The sequence below is a fragment of the Chanodichthys erythropterus genome, chromosome 23 (genome assembly GCF_024489055.1).
Source record: "Chanodichthys erythropterus isolate Z2021 chromosome 23, ASM2448905v1, whole genome shotgun sequence".
In the NCBI taxonomy this organism is placed as follows: Eukaryota; Metazoa; Chordata; class Actinopteri; order Cypriniformes; family Xenocyprididae; genus Chanodichthys; species Chanodichthys erythropterus.
This window is the reverse complement of record NC_090243.1, coordinates 32704934-32730043: the sequence shown is the minus strand read 5'-3', so window position 1 is coordinate 32730043 and position 25110 is coordinate 32704934. Positions and strand designations below refer to the sequence as shown.

At 39.1% G+C, this 25110-nt stretch overlaps 2 protein-coding genes across 23 annotated transcripts in view; one reads left to right on the top strand and one right to left on the bottom strand.

The window, feature by feature from the left end:
• The window catches only part of LOC137013837 (uncharacterized), a 49405-nt gene extending 29309 nt beyond the window's left edge, over nucleotides 1-20096 (bottom strand). Inside the window, exon 1 of the mRNA XM_067377812.1 lies at nucleotides 18014-20096. Within this exon, the coding sequence (XP_067233913.1) occupies nucleotides 18014-18641 (628 nt within the window). The 5' untranslated portion in view covers nucleotides 18642-20096. The remainder of the gene's footprint in view (nucleotides 1-18013) is intronic.
• Nucleotides 1-25110, top strand: part of mppe1 (metallophosphoesterase 1) — a 323001-nt gene that overhangs the window by 74234 nt on the left and 223657 nt on the right. For 20 of the 22 annotated variants that reach the window (XR_010893769.1, XM_067377835.1, XM_067377834.1 and 17 more), the window contains 3 exons: nucleotides 23698-23766; nucleotides 23932-24054; nucleotides 24807-24947. Coding sequence is in view for 21 of the 22 variants with exons in the window: in XM_067377835.1 (XP_067233936.1) it covers nucleotides 23698-23766; nucleotides 23932-24054; nucleotides 24807-24947 (333 nt within the window). In the remaining variant the exon portion in view is untranslated. The remainder of the gene's footprint in view (nucleotides 1-23697; nucleotides 23767-23931; nucleotides 24055-24806; nucleotides 24948-25110) is intronic. The other 2 variants (XM_067377827.1, XM_067377832.1) reach the window with 1 other exon arrangement.

The window sequence follows — 25110 nt, the reverse complement described above, 5'->3', positions numbered from 1 at the left end:
ATCTTAAGGCTAAACGTAGCTCCTAACTTGCCGAGGAGAAACTCTTAAAAATAATGGGCGTGTCAGTCCTAATTTTAGGACTCCTAAATTTTTGCTTTAAGAGTATTTCACAAAGCATTTTAGCACTAAAACTAGCTCATAAATCTATGAAACGTTAGGAGTAGTCAAGAGGACTCCTAAGTCACTAAAACCAAATCACAAACAATCCTAATCCACCTAAAGGCACTACACCATTGAGGCAATAGCGATAGAGCCTTAGGTGCTGAACCTTTTCTTCATAAATGCAATATATATTTTGATTTATAGATTTGAATCTATGATAAAATGCCCCCCCCCAAAAAACTTTAATAAACAAATGATGTCCGATTACCCGTGGCAGTTGTTTTCACTATTTCAGATTTACAAATGATTGAATAGAGTAAAAAAAAAAATAGTCAAGTCAAGTCAAGTCAAGTCAAATTTATTTATATAGCGCTTTTTACAATTGTTAATTGTTTCAAAGCAGCTTTACATATTAGAAGCACAGAAAAAAAGAGAAGTGGTTAAAAATAAGCTGTACAAGCAAGCGTGGTAATGTGTAACATATACAAGATGGTGCTACATTAAGCCAATGTTGGCTGACTCCCAGGGGTGTAGAAAACCCCCTAGGAGAAAAACCCAGCGTGCTAACACTGGGAAAAAAGTCATAGGAGGGAAAAAAAACCCTTGGAAGATATATATAATATATGTAAATGGATATGGAGATCAAAATCTGAATTATACATTTTTATTATTGAGATTAAAAATAGATTATATATAAATATATGTAAGCGGATACGGGGATTATAAATCTGAATTATAGATGCAGCCAGAACTGGATCTGTAGGCCCATTGTCTCCTGGGCTACGTTGTAGTCAGGTCCAGACACAGGTTCTCCATCTGATCTGGATACGGCCTGGATCCAGCACCCGGCAAACCTCAGGATAAGCAGAGAGACTGATATTAGCGTAGATGCCATTCTTATTCTGATGTACAGGTATATCTAGTGTTATAGGAAATGTTCTCGGTTCCGGCCGACCTAATTATTGCAGCGTAACAATCCTTTAACGGATTTGAAAAATGTTAATGTATTGATAATGTGTTATGTGTATGCAAGAGCAAAGAGATGTGTTTTTGTCTTTTATAAATTAAGATATATGCCCATAAAAACGTTAAAGAAATACTACATACTTTTGTTATAGTGACGTAATAATCTGTTTGGTTGTAAAATGCTATTGGCTGTATCATGAAGTAAAATTAAATGAAATCGATAGGCCTACCTGTGGAATTGTTCACAGACAGCATACGCAGCTCAACTAATAAAGGTCTTCATCGCTGGCAAACAATTGGATGCATTTGCAGATTTGCTTTTAATTGGCTGTAGGTCCACTGCCACTTCATCCGCTTCAAACGATTCAGCGCGTGCAGGAACTGAACAAATCATTCAAACTGATTCGCGAATCAATTTAGACAGCTTTACCAACTTGTTTGATCAAGTCTTTGAACAGAATCGACTCAAAAGAGTGATTCATTTGTGAATGGGGCATCGCTCATGAAAAAAGAGACAGCGCGTTTGGAATAAACTACGCATTTCTTAACATTTACAGTATTGAATTAAAATAAAGTAACGAGAGGAACGTTGCCCATTGTAGCGAAGTAAAAGTACATATTTTTCATTACAATTGTACTCAAGTTAAAGTAAAAGTACCCACATTTTAATCTACTCTAAAGTACAAATTTTCCAAAAAACTACTCAAGTACATGTAACGAAGTAAATGTAAACCAAACCAAAGTAAACCAACCTCTGGACATTACTATAAATTACAGCAACACCTCCCCCTTTGCCTTTCAGACGAGGCTCACGTTTTAACAGTAATCTTGAGGGGTAGACTCATTTAAAGTAATGTAATTGTCTGGTTTTAGCCAGGTTTCTGTTAAACACAGCACATCTAGTTTATAATCTGTGGTCATATAATTTACAAAAGTGCTTTTGAAGAAAGGGATTGAATATTCAGCAATTTAAGTTTTATCATTTGTTCATCTGTATTATATCTGTTTTTTTGTCGTTGTTTTTTTTTTTTTCAGTTTCTACAGGGTATCCGCGGGGCATTAAAAAGCATTATAAGTCATTAAATGGATTTTGCGAAAATTAAGGCCTTAAATGGCATTAAAAAGCATTACATTTTATTCCTACAGCATTAAATTTTTTAGATAGTTTTGAAGAAAAATAATGCTACCGGTTTATATTGAGTATAGCCTTCATAATTAATAACTTTTATTTGTTGTCGCAAAATATGTACATTGGCATGATACACATGTGGAACCAGTTTGGTAATTGCCTCCGGCCGGTGCAAAATTGCCGTAATGCTGTTTTGGACAGCGGCAGGCTGGGACATGGGAGAGGGAAAGCAGCATCAGTGTTGCCAACTTAGTAATTTTTCAGACCTCTTTTGCGACTTTATTCCAAGAAAGCACACGAATAGTTAACCTGATCTAGCTTCCGAGACCCCCCCCGGTACTGTCGCACGAGCGTGAGATTTTGCTTGCTTTCACCTCTCTCTCTGCATCTGCTATTCAGTGAGTGGCTGAGAGGAGCAGCGCATGTGTGCTCTGTCAGAGAACAAATAAAATGGATAGCATTGCTTCTAACCTGAGTGATAATTTTATGTGTACATATAGCCAAAATCACAGCAAATGTCTTTATCTTATGTGTATGGTGATTTTGTCAGGCAACATCTCGATTATAAATCAGGATTTTAGCTCTGCTTTAACATATCAGGGCTCGATACTAATGCTTTTCAATTAGTCTGGGATAAGTGTATTTTTAAACGATTGAAACGTCAATAAAAAAAAAAAAAAAACACGAGAATGACTGACTGATTTCATTACATTTAGTCTAAGTGGCACTCGATAGTGGATAATAATATGCTGTATAATGTAGGCTACTGACGATAACAAGGTTGCGATGTTGAGGCTTGCGCAGCATCTCGAGGAGAAATGGAAACGTGAGCAAAACACACAAAAAAAAACTCAGTGAAACATACTGCGGTTAAAATTCAAATTGTGTGTTATAACTTGATACATTTAAGTAAAATCACATGACCAAGAATGCTTTTTTTCCTAAACGGGCTACCATCACGATTAAAAACGTGACGCTGATTTCATAAAACAGTTAAGTTAACAAATAGTTCATATTAAGTCACTTACATTTTAGAAGGAACATTGTCTGTTTTTGTTCTATTTTAGCAGTGAAAATAGTTTCAAACAAAAATCACAGCAGAACCATAGCATAGCAACACTCACCCTGCATCCCAACGTGCATACTATTCACCCTATCCACCCTAAATAGTATTGAATATTACTAATGTCACATAATATTTAGGATTGATAGAATGCACATTGAGATGCTGACTCAGCCTTGTTTTCGTTACTGAATGATTCAGTGTTTTGAATGAATCAAAGATTCAGTGACCCATTCATAAACAACTGCCTCATTCTTGAATGAATCAGCCTTTGGAATGAATCGTTTGAATGAATGACTTAATGACTCACTTATTAAGGCGGTTACTTGCCACCACCTACTGGTGGTTTAATTAAAATTTTAATATTTAAAAAAAACACTTCCCCCCCCAACATTTCTTAAAAAGGGGTCTTAAAAAGTCTAAAATTCTGAACTTTAAATTTAAGGCCTTAAAAAGTCTTAAAAACGGCCAGATTTTCATCCGAGGTCTTAAATTTCATTTAGTCAGGTCTAAAAAATGTTCAACCTATTTCCAGAAACGCTACCTGCTGAAAGTTATTACAAAGTAGCAAAAAAGTAACGAGTCGTAGTTCTTTCTAGGGTATATTGGTGTTGGTATACGCGTTGATAAAACTACAAATCCCGTGATAAATGCAATAACTTACCTGCCTGCGAGATACGTCTGCGTCTCCTCAGAGCTTGTTAAAGTTCGGCTACGTGTGGAAAATGGGAAAGTGTACTTTCAACGAGACATGGCTAGATCACAGCGATTTCTGCTGTTGGTTACAAGCGGTGTGTAGTGTAGGCCTATTAGGCAACCGTTATTTTATGGTTTCCATGGTGACGTGTCATTGCTTGTCACTTGACACACCGCAGCAGCAACAGCGCTGAATGAATGATGATCTGCTTTTATGTCATTTTTCCTTTTTTATTCAGAATATTCACAAATGTGTTAGCTATTGCATGAAATATCTGATATTCCGATTGTCAAATACATGCAAGTGGAAGTGTATTGTTGTTTAAACACCTTTATAACGATCGCGTTAGTTGAGCTGTATATGCGCGATATAATTTTATGACACAAAATTTTGAAATGTAGGCTTAAATCAAACACATTTTAATTCAGATTCTATATATATATATATATATATATATATATATATATATATATATATATATATATATATATATATATATATATATATATATATATATATATATATATATATATATATATATATATATATATATATATATATATATATATTATATAAAATTTTGTACATTTTAAGGTTAAATGCATCAATCTGGTGCACTTTGAGAGCTCAAAATTAAGAGCTTCAACCCATGTACAGTGTGCAAATTGACCAAAGAAGCATCATTGTATCTGGACATGAAAGAGGGTTCAAACATCTTTTTAGTTGTGATATTGTCTCAGTCTACATTGTGTTTTAGGATGCCAAACAATTACAATAATATAAAATAATATAATATAGTGTTTTAGGCCTATATAATTATTCATATGACAGTTATATCCACATATTGTAACAGATGCACTCTAAATTAAATTTAAAAATAAAAAGTTACTTTACACAACAGTATAGGTAAATTACAATAGCCTACTTTTATAGTAATTAATAAGATCAATCTTTGCACTTTTATTTATCACCAGTTGATCTCGAGCAAATGTGCGCACTTCTCTGTAAAACGCAGCACAAACAGACTGTATACTTAATCACTGTATTTTGCTGTTTTATAAAGGCACAAAGCCATATCACGGTTTCGATTTTAGTTCGTTGGCAAAATACAACTTTACAGACCATTTAGGCTATGTATGTTTTAGAATTTCGGTTCATTATGAAACAATGGAGGCAACACAGGGTCATTGATGGGAAACACTGAATGAATGTTTAGCTGGCATATGTGCTAAAGTTGTCATATCAGTTATATCATAACAAAAACCCTTCAACCGGACCGAACGAGCGTCTTGAGGCCTGCCGCTGCTCTGAGTGAGTGACAGGAGGCGTGTGTGTTCAGCTGCGGTGTGCGTAAACTCGCTGTCGGAGAGAAGAGAGAAAGCGCTGCCGGTGTATGGATACTGTAGAAAGTGGTATTGAACTGCTTAACGTACTTTAATAGAGAGATATGTTTAGAAATGTATATTTTTTGAGCGCTGTTAAGAAACCTCAAATCTGAAAGATTCGGGGCTTTTGGAAAAACATTCGGGGCTCCAGCCCCCTTAGCCCACCCCTAGCGCCGCCCCTGTATATATATATATATATATATATATATATATATATATATATATATATATATATATATATATATATATATATATATATATATATATATATATATATATATATCTATATATATATATATATATCTATATATATATATATCTATATATATATGAACAATATCACAGCGTGCTGATATACAGCCATGTCGCACGGCTACGAGTGTGATATTGCGTTTATACAACAGTTCGACGGCACGAGTGTGTAAATAAATAAGAACAACAACGGAGTGTCTTTAAAACCCTCTTTTGTGCAGCACTAATTCCTTCCGAGTAGCCAACTCTAGGAAGGGTTCTGGTTGTCCCAAACGTCTTCCATTTAAGGATTATGGAGGCCACTGTGCTCTTAGGAACCTTAAGTGCAGCAGAAATTTTTTGTAACCTTGGCCAGATCTGTGCCTTGCCACAATTCTGTCTCTGAGCTCTTCAGGCAGTTCCTTTGACCTCATGATTCTCATTTGCTCTGACATGCACTGTGAGCTGTAAGGTCTTATATAGACAGGTGTGTGGCTTCCCTAATCAAGTCCAATCAGTATAATCAAACACAGCTGGACTCGAATGAAGTTGTAGAACCATCACAAGGGTGATCAGAAGAAATTGACATTCTTCTGATAACCCTTGGGAAATGGAAATGGAAATTCTCTGTTAGGTATTTTGAGCTAAAACTTCACATACACACTCTGGGGACTTATTTTACATCCCTTAAAAAAGGGGAATACAGGTCCCCTTTAAAGTGACTTGTTTTTTTTTTTTTCATGAGCATCAAAAGAGGCAATCAAGCGTGAATATAATGGATTTACAGAAGGGTAAGGGCAAAGTGTGAATACATCAATACAGGGATAAATTCTTACTCTTGAATATAAACATTTAGGGTTTAACAGACACAATTAAAAGTCGTAACTAATGCTTATATAATAGGGGAAAATGCATGCATACAGGGATACACTGGAATCATTGAGATTTTTAGTTGAATGCAACTAATGAAATGGTCTGTGGTTGCCTGTTGACCATCGACATAGGGCAACAAATGTGAAAGTGAGCTGTAAACGTCAGCCAGGCCAGAGCCAATGTGAGATTTACATAAGAAGTTCAAAAGGTTAAAAGCTTTCTCAAAATGTAAAGTTGGTTTGATAATCTGATCCTTTATAGATGCTACACAATAACAAAAAATTATGCCAAAATGCCTGTTTTGTTGTGTATCCTCATAAGAGCAGGATTGAATTAGTTAGATGACGTCTTAAATTAACTTAAAGAGTTCATGATCAGATCTGCGTCATGTTTGGCAGCGGAAGGTCTTAAAGTCACAGCAGCCTAATAAACAGTTGCTGTGATGTCTGTCATTAATGTCTGTCATAAACAAAGAACAAAGGTAACAGAGAAAATTGTAGCTGTAAGGATTAATATATGTTTCATTTATAAGTTATACAGTGAAGACTGTAAAGTGTTTAATAACTTTAATCAAATTCTGTATATCTCCTATCTGTTAGACAGGTAGGAAAGCCACATAATTTATTCTAATGGGTTTATGTGAAGATTGTTTATATGGAAGCCCGTTTCCGCCACTAAAAAAAAAAAAAAAACGCCACAAAAAAAAAAGAATTGCGACTTTTTATCTCAGAATTCTGACTTTTTAACTCGCAATTGCGTGTTTATATCTCACAATTGCGAGTTATAAAGTCGCAATTCTGACTTTATATCACGCAATTGCGACTTTATATCTCAGAATTCTGAGATATAAAGTCGCAATTGCGTGATAAAAAGTCAGAATTCTGACTTTTTTTCTCGCAATAAACTGATGGTCAGTATCTCTGTCTATAACGGTGCATCCAACGATAGCCGTGCTGCAGTGAAGTCTGAAGCTGTTGGTGTATAAAATGTGCCACTTCAGCTTTGTCTGATTTATTGCGCCTCCGCCACAGCTGATTCTTCTTCTTATTATGATTATTATTATATTGTTATTATTGTGCAAAATTCATTAGTGTATCCATTCTGTTAAAAACAACTTTTATTGTCCAAATACCTTGACTGTAATTTGCAGAATTGCATGATTCTACCCTTGAGTTGCAAAGTTAATGAAACATGATAGGTATTGGTTGTTTTAGTATTAAGCCCAGTAGATGGCAGTAAAAGCTGTTTTTTCTCCTTGAAACGCTGTGTACAAGGTTACCGTGGAAACATTCTATATACATATTCCTGCATAATGCATATGTACGGAGACTAATCTTTATGTGTCTCCTCCAGTAAAATCAATATTTCTTTATTGGTAAATCAGCGCTGAAAATAATCCTTTTTGATGTCCTCTATTTTATGTATAATAATAACAAAGCAGCAATCCTGATGGTCTATTTAATGTATAATAATAACAAAGCAGTAATCCTGATGGTCAGTCGCAATGAAAGGAAACGCAAGCAAAGTAAGAACTGTGAGAAATAACGTTTCACAGTAGTGAGAAAAAGTCAGAATTCAGACTTTTTATCACGCAATTGCGACTTTATATCTCAGAATTCGGACTTTTTATCACGCAATTGCGACTTTATATCTCAGAATTCTGACTTTTTATCACGTAATTGCGACTTTATATCTCAGAATTCTGACTTTATATCACGCAATTGCGACTTTATATCTCAGAATTCTGACTTTATAACTCGCAATTGTGAGATATAAACACGCAATTGCGAGTTAAAAAGTCAGAATTCTGAGATAAAAAGTCGCAATTCATCTTTTTTTTTTTTTTAGTGGCTTTTTTTTTTTTTTTTTTGGGGTGTTGTTTTTTTTTTTTTTCGGCGGAAGCGGGCTTCCATAATAATGCTTACAAGAATACATCTTAAAATATAATTAGTGGGATAATTAGCAACAAGCTTTGTGTGATTTATTAATGTCTTTGCTCAAAACCCACTTTAAACCATCAAGTGCTTTTAATAACTTCAGATTGTGATCTAAAGTGGATTTTGATTTGACAATAGGCATATTTATGTTTTAATGGTTTGAACGCTACACCTGCTTTATCATGATTTGTCATAAACATCCTTTATTGTAATAAAAATATCATGAGCTACATAAAAAACATACAGAAAAGTTATCGTCATAATTATGCCTATTTGCCTTCATATTTCATCTGTAGAAAAATTGTTCTCTCAGTTTTTTTTATATGTGGAAATGCAGAAGATATATTCACATGACTGACAGATCTAGAATAAACGCACTCAGACTAATAACACTCACGCACGTGGAAGAAAACTGACAGTGCTCTTCAATTACACAATTCAGTGGAAAATTAATAGAAATGACTTTCTGTATAAAGAACATGATACCAGTGATAACAAGAACTCCGCATCAACTCTCTCCTCTGGGATACTCTTCTTCTGTGTTTGTTTACACTAGTTTTCGAAACAGCACCACCACTCTTGCCCTTCTGTGCAACAGCAGCTGCTCTGGGCATGTGATGGCACAAATCTAATTGGATGGCCTGTTTCATTGTGGAGTGAATGGGGAAAAAAATAGACACAAAGGTCGAAAAAAATCCTTGCTTTTTCACGCACATGAAAAAGATATAAATATAAAGAGATATAAGTCACATGAATGTTCACGGCCAGTGTGAATAGCCCAGGGCTGTCCAAACTCAGTCCTGGAGGGCCACTGTCCAGCAGAGTTTAACTCGAACCCTAATTAAACACACCTGAACCAGCTAATCATGGTCTAACAAGGTTTTTTGATGTGATTTGATTTATTTAACAAAATTTAAAACATAATACAAAAAAGTCCAAAAACAGATTAGTTCATACACATTTCAAAACTGTTGAGGATAAAATACACAAAAAAGCCTTAGGCTTTTTTTCCATTGTGGTCCTCGATATCTTAAAAAAAATGGACGAACAAATAATTTATGGAGTGCAACTTGCAACACGTTCAGAAACTCAAACACAAATTCAAACATCAATGATAAAACCATTTTTTTACTTCCTTTTTAAAAATACTCTCATCTTGTATCTCTTGGATACATCTAGGTAATTTATTCCAAGCAACAGAACTAGTAAATAGAAAAGATTTTTTTCCCATTTCACTCTTAAACCTACAAGTATATATATATCATTTTTACTTGCCCTTGTAGAATGACAGCGAAACTCTCTTACAAATACATACTATTTTAAAAGATGCTTTGGAACCATTTTCTTTAATATCTTAAACACCATTAATAGTTTTAAAAAAAATTAACCTTTTTTCTACTTTTAAAAAACGTACTCGGTTACTAACGTAACCTCGGTTCCCTTTCGATACTTCACTCGTACTGCGTATGGGGAAAGGTCTCCTTTTTCCCCGTTACTGAAGCCTTTTTCAATAACACAGTGTAACTGCATTGTCATTGGTTCACTCATAGACAAGTTGTTGAACCAATGACGGCGCGGCAGAGCGCGCAAATATTCCTGCCGAAATGGGCGGGGTTTAGGGCTACATAAGCGGGCATTTCGCCATAGGATTTCAGGTCATTCGACTGAAGCGACGACACAGAAGCAGCAGCCTCGTGGCACGGCATGTAACACAGTACTCGTTCCGTATCTCAGGGAACCGAGGTTACGTTAGTAACCGAGTACGTTCCCTTTCGATGCTTCACTCGTACTGCGTATGGGAACGAATTCAACCGTGCCGTGCCACGGCAGGGAACGACTAGACTTGTCTTGGGCACCGTGAGGGAACCAGAGGACAAGTGAGAAGGCCGGAGCCATCGAACCCTCGTTACACTACAAAAAGGGATTTAACTCCCAGAGTGGCATGAAGCGGAGCTCGATAGAGGCCGTTGGATCATACCGAGAGGACCCGAGCTTGTAAGATCGGGACGTCCAAATGATAAAATCTGACAAAAGTGGACGGCGAGGACCAGCTGGTCGCCTCACAGATGTCTTTAATCGAAACTCCACAAGACCAGGCCCAAGAGGAAGCCATTCCTCTAGTATAGTGGGCTCTAACTCCTATGGGGCAGTCAAGGCCCATAGAGGAGTAACAAAGAGCAATAGCGTTGACTATCCAACGCGAAAGACGTTGCTTTGAGACCGAAGACACTTTGGTCAGCTCTTTATCTGCTTTGACGGCCGCACCAGATTGCCGAAAAGGCTGTGATCGATCAACGTAGGTCCTTAATGCCCTGACAGGGCAGAGTAATTCCAGCTCTCGTTCGTCCGACGAGGGAGAAAGCACTGAGAGGGAAATGACCTGTGCTCTGAATGGAGGCGAGAGCACCTTAGGGACGTAGCCATGCCTAGGTTTCAAAACGACTTTGGAGTCGTTGGGCCCGAACTCAAGGCATGCAGGGCTCACAGAGAGGGCCTGCAAGTCACCAACTCGCTTAACCGATGCTAGTGCAAGTAGCAGAGCAGTTTTGAGCATCAGGGGCCTGAGGTCAGCTGAACGCAGTGGCTCAGAGGGAGGCCCTTTAAGAGCTCTGAGGACCAAAGAGAGGTCCCAGGTGGGAACAGTGAGAGGACGAGGAGGATTTAATCGCCTAGAACCTCTCAAGAAATGCACCACAAGGTTGTTTCGTCCCACTGACTGGCCAGCGATAGGAGCGTGAAACGTTGCAATGGCTGCTACGTAAACTTTGAGCGTTGAAGGGGTGCGACCCAGATCCAAATGCTCCAGGAGGAAAGACAGTATCGGAGATACGTCATACTCCACTGGGTCTATGTTGCGTGTAGAACACAAGCCAACAAAGACCAATCATTTCTGGGTGTAGAGGCGTCTCGTGGACGGAGCTCTCGCCTGAGAAATGGTATTCAGAACGTCTCCGGGGAGATTAGCAGGCTCCCGTCGAGGGACCAGAGGTGCAGAGCCCAGAGTTTTGGCTGGGGATGCCAAATCGTCCTGTTTGCCTGAAAGAGGAGGTCCCGTCTCAGGGGGAGCGGCCAAGGAGCTTTTGTGGAAAGCCTGAACAGCTCTGAGGACCAAACTTGGCTCCTACAGAGCGGAGCCACCAGGAGGACTCTGTGCTTGTCTTCCCTGATTTGTCTGATGACCTGTGGGATCAGAGCGACCGTTGGGAAAGCGTAAAGGAGGGTGCTGGGCCAGACATGGGCTAGCGCATCTTCCTCCTTCGAGAAATAAATTGGGCAGTGAGAGTTGCCTTCTGAAGTGAAGAGGTCTACCTCTGCCTTCCCGAAGAACTCCCAGATCATGAGAACCATCTGAGGGGACATTGCTCCGAGATAGCATGTCTGCTCCCAAGTGTGTTCTCCCGGGTATGTGTCGCCCTGAGCGACTGAAACCTCAGTGATGCCCATTCCAGAAGACGCTTTGCCAGAGCGCATAAGCGGCTGGACGAAAGGCCGCCCTGGTGATTTATGTATGACACCACCGTCATGCTGTCTGACTGGACTAAGATGTGGCGTGTAGTCAGGTGTGCCTGGAACGCATGAAGGGCTCGAATCACTGCCAGCATTTCGAGGCAGTTGATGTGCAGATGGCATTCCTCGTGAGACCACGAGCCGAAGGCCGGTCTGCCCTCGCAAAGTGCGCCCCAACCTGTGTTGGACGCATCTGTTGAGAGCACAGTCCTTCTGGACACCGCCTGTAGGGGTACCCCTTGGCTGAACCATACAGGGTTCATCCAGGGTTTAAGAGCTGCCAAACAGGCCTGATTGACCCTGAGACGCAGGCGGCCGTGCTGCCAAGCGTGAGGAGGGACCCGGAACTTCAACCAGTACTGCAGAGGCTGCATCCGAAGAAGGCCGAGCTGCAGAACTGGGAAGGCGGAAGCCATCAGCCCTAGCATTCTCTGGAAAAACTTCAGAGGGAAAAAGACTCTGTTCCTGACTGATGCCGCGAGCTGCTGAATGGCCAGAGCGCGCTCTGGAGAGACTACATCCGTCATACGGACTGCGTCGAAAACCGCACCCAGGAATGTTACACGCTGGCTGCGGAGCAGTGAGCTCTTGGCAAAGTTGACCCTGAGATCCAGGCACTCCAAGTGGCTGAGTAACACGGATCTGTGATACTCCAGCTCGGCTCGTGACTGGGCTAGGATGAGCCAGTCGTCGAGGTAATTGAGAACTCATCTGGATTCCCATCTGTCTCAGTGGAGAAAGCGCCGCGTTCATGCACTTGGTAAAAGTGCGAGGAGCTAGGGACAGCCCGAATGGAAGGACCGTATATTGGTAAGCCACACCCTCGAATGCGAATCTCAAGAATCGCCTGTGGCTGGGGGCTATCTGGATGTGAAAGTATGCATCTTTTAGGTCCAGCGAGCAGAACCAGTCCCCGGGGCAAACCTGCGCGAGGATCTGCTTCAGCGTTAGCATCTTGAACTTCCGTCTCATGAGGGAGAGGTTGGCATTCCTGAGATCTAAGATGGGTCTGAGACCGACATCTTTTTTGGGAACTAGAAAATAACGGCTGTAGAACCCCGAATTGCTCTCTGAGGAGGAGACTATTTCTATATCTGCTTTCCTCAGAAGAGACATGACTTCGGCTCGGAGGACATGAGCGTCGTCCGTGTTGACTTCAGGGTGAACTGAAGCGAGTAACCTTGATTTATGGTTCCCAGAACCCAGCTTGACACTCCGGGGATGCACTGGGCCCAGTTAGCACAACACTGAACATATCTCCCACGCCCAGAGCTGAACGAGACGGAGGGGAATTGAGCGTTTCACGCGAATGGTGCTTTTTGAGCATTTCCGTGACGCCCGAGTTGAAAAATTTGAACTTTGGCGTAAATTCGCGCAGCGTTAACCAATCAGGAGCCTGCTTGCGGGAGAACAGGACGGGGGACTGCCCTCTTGGGGGAGAGGGTGAGGAAGAAAGCGATCCGCGAGCACAGAGATGCGAGACTCATGTTCTCACAGTGAGAACACGAGGTCCCGGTGAGCGCAGCCTCTGCATGGGGTCTGCCCAGGCAGCGGACGCACTCACCGTGCCTGTCATCGGATGGCGGCAGGAGACAGGCTGGCAGGCGACCGGAAGCGGGAAGCGGGCGGCTCGAGACGACGGTGCTTGGCCCCTAATAAAGAAAAAAAAAAAAAAAAAAAAAAGAACGCCAACAATAACAATAGGTGCCTCCGCACCTTCGGTGCTTGGCCCCTAATAAGCGTACGGAACGCCAACAATAACAATAGGTGCCTAAGCACCTTCGGTGCTTGGCCCCTAATAAGCGTACGGAACGCCAACAATAACAATAGGTGCCTAAGCACCTTCGGTGCTTGGCCCCTAAAAAAAAAAAAAAGAACGCCACTAATGATGACAACAATAACAGCAATGCAGTAATATCTGTGGTTTGATTATAAGGTGGGAGGAGTTGAAGTTGAGGATAGAGAAGGGATTCAGAGTTGTAAGAGGTCAGAAAGTGTTGGATGACAGAGGTATGTTTCAGATGAATAATTATAGGAGGGAGATGTATATTCAAATGTAATGAAGTCAGTAAGGAGATTTTTCCAGTGGTTAATGTGTATGTTGTTGCGAGTTTTCCAGTTCAAGAGGATAGTTTTCTCGGCGATGGTTAAAGCTATTAGGAGAATTTTAAAGTTTAGAGATTTATCAGTAATTATTGTGAGGTCCCCTAACAAGCAGAGAGAGGGCGATAGTGGGATGTGGCAACCCACTAAAGTGGATAGTGACTGTGTTACTTCTTCCCAAAATTATTTGATGGGAGTGCAGTGCCAGGTTGCATGGATGTATGTATCTGTGGATTTCTGACTGCAATGTGTGCAAATTTCTGATGTAAAACCCATTTTAGCTAATCTATTGCCCGTGTAATGTGTTCTGTGAAGTGTTTTGTATTGTATTAATTGTAGATTAGCATTTTTGGACATAAGATAGATGTTTTTGCAGATTTGGGTCCAGAAGTTGGCATCAGGAGCTATTGAGAGATCATTTTCCCATTTTATTGTTGGCAAGTATATGGTCTGAAGTTGATTTGAAATGATTTTATATATTTTAGAAAGAAGTTTATTTTGGGATGGAATGTTAACCAAGTCTGATATTGCGGGTGGAAGTTCTAACTTTGTGGCTCTGATGTTTATTTTTGCCAGAACAGAAGATTTGATTTGTAGGTATTTTAAAAATTAATTGCTCCTGATGCCAAACTCCTGGGCCAACTGTGGAAATGTTGTTAATGTATTGGATTTGAAAATGTTTAATGTGAGTGATACCTTTTTCAGCCCATGTGCGGAAGTTCAGTATTTTTTTTATTGCTTATAAAGTCAGGATTGTTCCACAGTGGGGTGAGGTTAGACGGAGCTAGTATAGAATTTGTGATTTGGTGAAATTTCCACCAGGCTGTCAGAGTGGAAGTTATTGTTACAGCATTAAAACATGTGTGTCGTTTGATTGATTTAGAAAGGAATGGTATGTCAGCTATATTTAATTCTTTGCATAGTGACTGTTTTATATCTAGCCATATAATATCGGATTGGGTGGGGTGGATCCATTTGTATATGTATTGCAGTTGGTTAGCCATTGAGTAGTAATGAAAGTTTGGTGCTTCTAGTCCTCCTTGAGCCTTGTTTTTTTGTAGTGTCGCAAGTTTTATCCTTGGCGTTTTATTTTTCCAGTAGAAGTGAGTGATAATGGAGTCTAGCGATTTAAACCAGGTGAGTGTGGGGTGGGTTGGAATCATTGAGAATAGATAATTGATTTTTGGTAAAATTGTCATCTTTATTGCCGCTATCCTGCCAATTATGGAGATTGGAAGGTTGAGCCATCGAAGCAAGTCATCTTCTATTTTTTTTAGCAGTGGTGTGAAGTTGAGTGTTACCAACTCTGACAGTCTGGAGGAAATTTTGATGCCTAAGTAAGTGATGTGATCATGACATATAGGTATAGGTGATTGGTGGGGCGCCACATCCCATTTGGTTTTATGTAAAGGGAGGATGGATGATTTGTTCCAATTTATTGCATAATCTGAGATCTTTGAAAAGATTGGATTGTTTTAATTATTTCTTGAGTGGATACTAATGGTTTTTGTATAAATAGTAGAATATCATCTGCATAAAGTGAGATTTTATGTGTTTGTTGTGGTGTTTCAATACCTCTGATCGATGGGTTTTGACGGATAGCTGCTGCTAGGGGTTCAATAAAAATGGTGAATAGAGATGGAGAGCGTGGACATCCCTGCCTTGTCCTCCCGTGCAGTGTGAAGCTTTGTGATGTTAATCCATTGGTTGTGACTGTGGCAGATGGTGATGTGTATAAAATCTTGATCCAGTTAATAAATGACTCTCCAAAGCCAAATTTTTGTAGTGTGGTGAATAAAAATTTCCAGTTGACCCTGTCGAAAGCTTTTTCTGCATCTAATGTGGCAATGAGTGTATCTTTCTGTTGTGCTGATGAGTAATGCATTAAATTGTATAATCTGCGAGTATTGTTGGATGCGTGTCTACCTTTTATAAAGCCGGTCTATATATCATCAGGATGGATGATATATGGTATAATTTTTTCAATTCTATGGAATAATGCTTTGCTGATGATTTTTATGTCGACATTTATAAGTGAAATAGGACGGTAGTTAGATGTGAGGGTGTGGTCTTTGTTGGGTTTAGGGATAAGTGATATAAGCGCTGTGTTCATGTGGGATGAGAATTTAGCATTTTGTTTTATTTCTGTTATTGTTCTACTGAATAGTGGGACTAAGGTTGACCAAAAATGTTTGTAGAACTCAGCAGGGAAGCCATCCGGTCCTGGTGCCTTATTATTTTGCATGTGTTTCAGCGCGGAGTGGAGTTCTTTTTCAGTGACTGGTAATTCGAGAGAGTTAATTTGTTCTGGGTTGAGTTTCGGTAGTAGGATGTTATCAACGAATTGATTTATGTCTTCTTGGTTTGGGTCCAGATCAGATGAGTATAATTTTTTGTAGTGTTCTTCAAATATTTTGTTTATCTCAATTGGTGAATTGGTTAGTTTCCCTGCTGAGTTTCTAATAGACGTTATAGCTGTTTTTTCTTTATTTCTTTTGATTTGACTGGCTAAATATTTTCCGGATTTATTGCTATGGTGAAAAGTCTCGTGACGAAGTCTGTGAATAAGAAATTGGTTTCTTTTATTTATTATTTCATTAAGCAAGCATTTATTTGTTCTTAATTCTTTATGGATGGTTTCTGATGGGTTATTTGCGTGTAAAATTTCCAATTCTTTTATTTTTTTCTTCTAGTTGGACTTCTTTTTCTTTTTCCTTCTTTTTTTTATGAACTGAATATGATATAATTTTTCCCCGTAATACTACTTTCCATGTTTCCCAGACCAGTGATGCTGGTGACTTTGGAGAGTCATTTATTTCAAGGAAAGATGTCCACTCTCTCTTGAAGTAGCTGTCAAATTCTGGATCCTTCAAGAGTGATGTATTAAAACGCCATCTAGTGGGGTGCTTCTGTATGGTGGGTGTGTTCCATGTGAGAGTTACCGGAGAATGGACACTAATATTGATGGGATGAATTTTGGTTTCTTTGATATTTGGTATGACTGAATTACTGGTTAGAAAGAAATCAATGCGTGAGTAGGTTTGGTGGACATTAGAATAAAACGTATACTCTCTGGCGAATGGGTGTTGTAGCCTCCAACCATCGCCAAGACCAAAATCACTCATGAACTGTTTTATTGTTTTGGAGGACTGACAGAATTTGCCTGTATGTTTTGACCTGTCTAATGGTGGATTGATTATGGTGTTATAGTCTCCGCCTATAATTATTGGACTGCTAGCAAGGTTTGAAAGAGAGGAAAAGAAATTTGAAAAGAAGGAGGGGTCATCAGAGTTCGGTCCATAAATGTTGCCAATTGTTATTGGATTATTGTTGATTGAAATGTTAATAATGATAAAACGGCCTTCAGGATCTGAAATGGTTGTATGGTGGTTAAATTGTATTTTTTTGTTTATTAAGATGCATACACCTCTTTGTTTTGAATTATAGTATGAGGAAAAACAGTGGTTAAAATGTGTAGTTTTTAAGCTGTTTTGTGTAGATTGTGTGAAGTGCGTTTCCTGTATTAGACATATATCAGCTTGTGTATTTTTTAGGTAATTTAGGACTTTGTTTTTTTTTTGTTTGTGAGCCAACTCCGCGAATGAAAAAAAAAAAAAAAAAATCAACAGGACAAACAGAGATTCTCATAACCAACAACAAAACATGTAAACAACAAGCAGAAAGGCTAATTTGGTGCATTTAGTGTACAATATATGTGTGTGGTGCAAGTTGTTTAATGTTAAGAGCATAAATTGACAAGAGGAGTGGTAGAGAGAGAGAGGAAAAAAAAAAGAGGGGGGGGGGGAGGAAAGGGGGGATGATAGAGTTAGAGTGAGAGAGGAGCAGGGGGTCTATTGTCTATACATCACTTCACAGTTTCTGAAATTAATAAAGCCGTGGGGTAGTGTCTTTTTCTCTGAATAATTGTCCATCAATATATAGTTTGTCTACTGTAATTATTGCTTTTTTACCTTGATTGATCATTGATTTTCCGGATGGGAAAGAGTAAGAGTAGCTTACGTCGGCGGATGATCTCTTGTGGAAATTGGTCATTGAGTCCGTAATGAGTCCCTTTTAGCTGCCGGCCTTGTCGCTGAACCAGTACTTTTTGTTTGAAATGTTCAAATTTGACGATGATGGGCCGGGGTCGGTTGGAGTTGAGGGGTTTCTGTCCTAAACGGTGTACGCGATGGAAGGTGATTTGTTCGACAGTCTCTGGTGTAAGTTTGAGCTGGTTAACCATGTCCTTAACAGATTTTTCGGGGTCATCGGTGGATGATTCGGGAATGCCAGAGATGATTAAATTGTCTCTCATACTGCGTGACTGTAGATCCAGGATGGTTTCTTGCATAGCTTTGTTTTCGGCGGTGACGGAGGTGAGTTGAGTGGCTACAGTTGAAAGTTTAGCGGTGAGTGTGTCCACGGAGCTTTTTAATGATTTGTTTTCTTCTGTGAGCGAATCAACTTGTTGACTATATTCCAGGCTATGACGAAGGTTTTGGAATTCTTTGTGGCGCTCGTTGATTGATAAAAGTACGTCGGAACAGCAGTTAGTTTTGATAGGAGTGGATATTGGTGACGATGAAGAATCAGTTGATATGGGAGAGTCCGAAGTGCGCGTTTTTTTGGCTTTGCGTGATCGGCCCATTGTACATAGTCTATTGTAAAATTTGTCAATGTAATCTTCCAGGTGGTCCTGTTCTGAGTCGTAATCCAGGTTTTAATCAGGTGATGTCTTGGCGGGGGGAAAAGAGGAATTGAAGAGTTGAAGAAAAAAAAAAAAGTTTGTCTTTCTTCTAGCAGCGGCGTGCTGCCATGTTGAATCGCGCACCCATCACACGCCCATCACCAAATCACATGATCAGCCACCTGCCTCCTGATCAGCCACCTGCCTCCTGATCAGCCCCACCTGCCCACCCTTCTCTTCATTGCTCCGCCTCCAAAACTCACACTCCAATCCTTACCGTCCTGCTCTGAGTCGGTCTCAAACCCCAGCACGATCACTGCTGGCATGTGAGGCTAATGCACTATCAATGATTATCGTCAGTGTGCAGTAGTTTAACTGCAGAACTCTCACAATCTGGCCACTGTTACACACGCAATGCTAGTGCATGTCTGTTTATCACAGCTGATGCGCATCAAAATGCTTCACGAAAAATAAAGCACAGTTAATGAATGAATGACAAAGAAGCACAAAAAAATAAACATACAGTACACAAGAGTAAATACAAAGTGTTTGTTGTTAGTCGCAAACAGCACAGCAGCTCCAGACAATCAAAATCCAGTGTACTCACATGATCAGATGATCAAAGCAGCCTCCGCATCTGTTTTCAGGCCTTCCTACTTAGCTCTCTCCAGCACTGGAAAGCTTTTCTAATATAAACGTGGGTCCTAAAGCATTTTGCCCAGGCATAAACCTTCATTCCAGTTATATTCTTTTGAGCTCTTTTGTATTGTCCCCCATTTCTCATTCTGCAGTTTTTTTTTTCTTATTTTCAAATCTCCCTCTTGCTCGTTCTCTCTCCTCGACTGTCACACGCCCCCTAATGCTGATTGGTTAGACATTTGTTGTTGGTATCGGCCCGACTAACTTCCAGACAGTGTATATGAAATACTACTGAGTCCCCCTTTAAGTGATTTTCACTTATATCTTTGAACAGGATTTATTTCCAGGTAAAACTGTATACTCAAAAATATAAATGAGACACATTTTGAATAAATGAGGGTGCATTTTAACTATATTCTGAATAAACTACAAAAAAACTACTTTGTACTTTGATTTTTTTAGTTTTCTCTCATATAGCCTACCTGAATGAAAGGGCTCATTATGCGGGTCATTATGTGGGTCTTTGTCTTCTCAGGTGTGAATCACAGTATTATTCCAAATTATTCACGCCTCCACTGTCTTTCTTGAAAAAAAAAAAGTGTCTTACAAAATTTAAATCAATATATTGTTTTATATGAACAAGTAGGCAGGGAACTCTAAAGTCTCTAGCAAAAACTCTAGTCTACAACCTCCAATACCCAGAAGTGTTGTGAACACATATTTAGTATTTGTTTTATGGCCTTATTTCAGTGACTAATGTTTTTAGTTTTTTCAATAACCACGCATAAATGTTATTCTCTCAAAAATACAAACATGTACGTACATGTTGCTCACATATTATGGTAGCCTAGTTTGTGCTGAATACAGTGTAATGACACTTTTGCCATTAATATGTTTATGAACAACTGAAAAAAGCACAAATGTCAAAACTTCTTCAGGGTCCCAAAAATCCTCAGACCCCAGAGGGTTAAAATGGCTCCCTGATCAGTACCTTGACTACTGAACTATGAAGCTGATCGAGACGAACCCTTAGGCTGGTACACATTTGTAATTTGTGCATCCTTGTTTCCTTTCCTCTCATATCAGCTCCACCCCAATAGGATGCAAGGAAAAAAATGAGAACAGAGGAATCGAAGGACAGCTTATTTGTACACTCAAGCGTCACTTCACAGTGTTATTAGCTGCGCTCAAGGGATCTGCCCTTATGTTGTTGAAGTTTGGTTAAGAAATTCATAAATAATAACGCAAGATGCCCTGTTGAAATATGTGAGATGTATGGTTTATTTATACTGCAAAGGTAAAATTAAAATTAAAATTATGTTGAAATTAAAAAATGACATTTGTGAATGTAAATTAAAATTATTGTGACAGATGTGAAGTGGGAGGAGAATTTATAGTTGCATCAGATTTCTCGACATGAAAGACTTCTGCATAGGATATAGATTTTTAACCGCACACAAAAAATCACAAAGAAGAAGAGCGTTTGTGTGTTCGGCCGAGTCTGAGAATGTACTTGCACTTCAGAATGCTTTTATGACGCGAGATTAATGTAAACAGCTCACTGTAAACACCCTTGTAATTAGCCTCAACCTTTTCAAACTTTAATGATTATTTCATAGAAGGTTCAAGTAGTGTGTATAAGGAATTGGAAGCAAGCAGAGTACGGCTGTTTCTAAAGCATGCAGTGCCATCTGCTCTTAAAAACTAAGCTCAGAATCTATTCGACAGAGAATTGCGATGCATTCGGAAAATCTCAGAAACAATCCAGAATATTTCTCGATTCGCGATGCATTGATTCATTGTCCTAGCCCTACTCCTTGTGGTGCAATAAGAGAATTGAGATATCCTTCAAGATGGCTTTCTTTATCAATTTGAGTATTGAGAAACATCCTTAGTTCAATTAATGGATCTCTCACCTATTGAGCTGATGTGACCTGAATAAGGTGTGTATAAAGGCCCACTGAAGTGCCTTATAATGCGCAGCATTATTCAGTGTGGTGACGTAATTTCAACTGAAACAGGAAGACAGGGCAGGACCTATCAAACAGCTTCTCCCCTTTTTTAAAATAGCCAACACAATTTCATTTATATTACAGCTCAGCCAGAGCCATTGAGCTCTGTAAAACCTCAGTTTCCTTCTAATCTCTAACCGTTTCTCCTCCTAATCTCCTCCATATCGCTTTAAAATATTGCATTCTGTGCAGAATTCAAATGGGTACGATACGTTTTGTGGTCCGCGTTGACCCACACTTATCATCCGCTCTGTGCTATTGAGTCTCTGGACCAGAGCAGGCTGTGCGCACTGAGGTTTGAGTGACACTAATGTGAAACCAGACTTTATTTGCCTCAATAGAAAGTATATTTACACTGTCTTAATCATTCCATATCCCCTAATATAGTGAACTAGGTGCCATACACCATGTAGAAAATAGTAAATGTGTGAACAAGTGACCAATTTCAGCCACAGCTTCAGTGTCTATTTATAATGTAGGGGGTGGGACGCTTTAGATTCTAGAGAGCATTTGATTGGAAAGAAGATCTGATGAGAAGATGAAGTGCGTCATGATAAGATGTGATGTCATAAAAATCCGTGATCCATTTTTAGCGGAAGTGAGAGACTAAGTTTTGAATTGCTTATCCTAAATGCGAATTTTGTCATTGTTTTGGAACACACCAGCTTATTCATAACTTTAAGGCTAACATATTCATTCTAAAAGTATGATTTTTTTTCCCTTTCGAAAGGGAATAATAATAATAATAATAAAAACCTTACATTTTGATTTCACAGGGAGATGTACAAAATGTGCAGAGTGGTGGGTCTCCAGGACCAGGATTGAAAACAACTGTAGTAGAAAATTCATAAAATTGAATCTTTGCTTTTAAACAGAAATACTTGTCCTAAATGACACCTGGTGTACATCACTTCAAATCTTATTTTGAAATGAAATAAAAGTCTACTGTATTGGAACTTTACATGCCAATTACTTTCCTTCCAACCAGCCTGAGATTGAAGGGACACTCATGTTTGACATTTTGGAACAATCACACCTTTGCCAGTGAATTTGCTTTTTCATTATCTCCTCAAATCACGGTAGGGGAACGTATGTAACAGGTTATGTACGTAACCATGGTTCCCTGAGAACAGGGAACGAGACTCTGCGTTGACTCAGTGTTCTGAAAGCCAACTATCAAATAACTCCAATGCCTAGGGCCGGCGACAGCCTATGACGTCATACGGCGCGACCCGGAAGTATAAAAGGCGCGCCTGGGGAAGCAGTCATTATCCATCGTCTTGAGGGACTGTTCAGAGGGCAGCCCGAAGCATGACAAGGAAATTCAGAGTCTTGTTCCCTGTTCTCAGGGAAACATTGTTTACATACCTAACCTGAGACGTTCCCTTTCGAAAGTGAACTTCTACTCTGCATTGGCAAACGCTATGGGGAATGATATACCCACGCCGCCATGCTTAAGGAGAGTGCCTGCCAAGAAATATGGCTGAGACAAAGGCTCCAGAGCAGTTAGAGAACTGCTTGGCAACTCCCCCTCGGGTCACACCAGGCTGTCAGTGACAACATTCCCTTTGGCCAACAGCCCAAGCTGAACTTCAAGAAGGCCTTCCTCAGAGGGCCTGCAGAAGCTGCTAAAGCATCTGGAACCGACTTTTCCGCTTCTATGGCTAATTGTATTCAGTTTTCCTCAATCAATTAATCTAATTAGTGGATATATTTAAAATTTAAACCACATTTCAAAAATACTGAACGCATATACCAATGATGGATAATACAGAACCACCAAAGATACAGACCAAGAAAGGCAAACTACACTTAAAATACATTTGTGATAACCTTGTGATGACCTTTTTAAAAGGTCAATGTCATTGTAATATTCCACTATATTTACTTGGTTGTGACACGGATTGACAACAGCAGCCATGCTTTGGATAGTTTTTGAGTTTCTCTTAAGGATTCAGAAGAACTTGTGAGGACTGAAGCTGTACTAGGTTTAGGAGCTACTTTCAGCTTTAAATTGCTTTGTGAATTACTATTTGAAGAAAAATGTACAAGTCCTAAAATTAAGAGCGACACACCCCTAATTATTAAGAGTTGCTCTTAAATTTCCATGTTAGGATTAACTTTAAGCCTTACAATTTTTTTGTGAATACGGCCTCATATTTTTTAAAAAAAGGATACATTTCAAATGTGGACCCCAATGATTACTGCATATGGCTATATTTATTATTATTATTAATATTAGTGCTGTTTTTTTTTCTTTTAATTCAAATATCTTTCTTTCTTTACAGTTTAATGTTGTGATGCACATTTTGACTGATTCTATTGTGGTTGTTGTTGTGTACATTTAACTTTTTGTACTATGTTAGGGTGCACAGCATGATGGCCAGTGCAAGCACACAGAGAATTTTGCCCCAACAGCACCTGTTCTACTACAGGTGAGATTGTGTTTTTCTGTATATATCATGATAACTAAAATCATTTTATTATTCATATGTAGTTGTAGTAAGGTGCAATATTTTATGGTATTTCTAATGAATGCGTTTCTTTAGAAATTGCAGTATTATTTTCTTCACTTTAATAATGGTATTGATGTTTCCTAGCATTACCCTCTGTATAGAGAGAGTGATGCCATGTGTACAGATGTGGACGCAGCCCCTCTGGATGAACGATACCAGCTGTTTCGGGAGCGCTATGATGTTATATCTAAGAGTGCCTCCAAAAAGGTAAAAACAAGATGCTCAGTAAACATAAACACAAATAGTGTTGGTGGAGTTATTTTTAAAAGTTATGTGTTACAATATGTTGTTACTCCCCCCAAAAAATAACAATTAGTTTTTACTTTTTTACGGAAAGTAATGCGCTACATTTGCATTTATTTCTCACCTTAGCTAGCTGAGGCTCTCTGTATCTCTTTCAGACCAATATAGTGTTATGCTGGGTTTGCTTGTTGAAGACTATATCAGTCTCAAGTCCGTAATTAAATAAGAAAACTTTGTAGTATACATAGCTGTTGGTCTTCTTAGTAGCATGAAAAAAAAAAAAAAAAAAAAAAAAAAATTTTAATGAAATTGTGAATGGAATATATACAGCAAAAAAGGAACTGGAAATTATAGTTGGCTAACAATGATTTTGGGAAACACACCCCAAATTAGCTACTTTTAATCAAAGGGTGTTGTACTCTCAGATGGCATGTTCATTTATACTCTGCCAAGCTTTTTAAAATCAAACATTGTTTGACATCTATGCAATATCTGGGAGTCAGGGTTCACAGGTTTATATAAAACCATGTCGAAACCAATTGACAAAGTCTTTGAGGTTCATGGTATCCCCTCTTTCAAATATATTTAGATTTCTGTTGATTTGAGGAACTTAGAACCACATACAGTCTATATCAGCAAGTTCTTGACCAAAATAAGCCAAGAACATTATATTCAATATATGAATATTAAAAGCACACAATCTTCTCCAATAACAGCTCTTGTGGTGGTTCAAGCCACGCCTCATTCTGAGTGGCCACACTCACAATGGCTGTGAGGTACTACATGAGAAACTCTACCCTGAGATCAGCGTCCCGTCCTTCAGTTGGAGGAACCGAAATAACCCTAGCTTCATCCTGGTAATTAAAGCACAAGATTTAAATTTTGTTTACTCTCATGTCGCTTCAAAGCTGTAGTTCTTATTTTCTTCCATGGAACACAAATGGAGATATCCACATTGCACTGGCCACATAACCACAACAACCCCAGCTTCATCCTGGTAGTTAAAGCATGTGTTTTAAG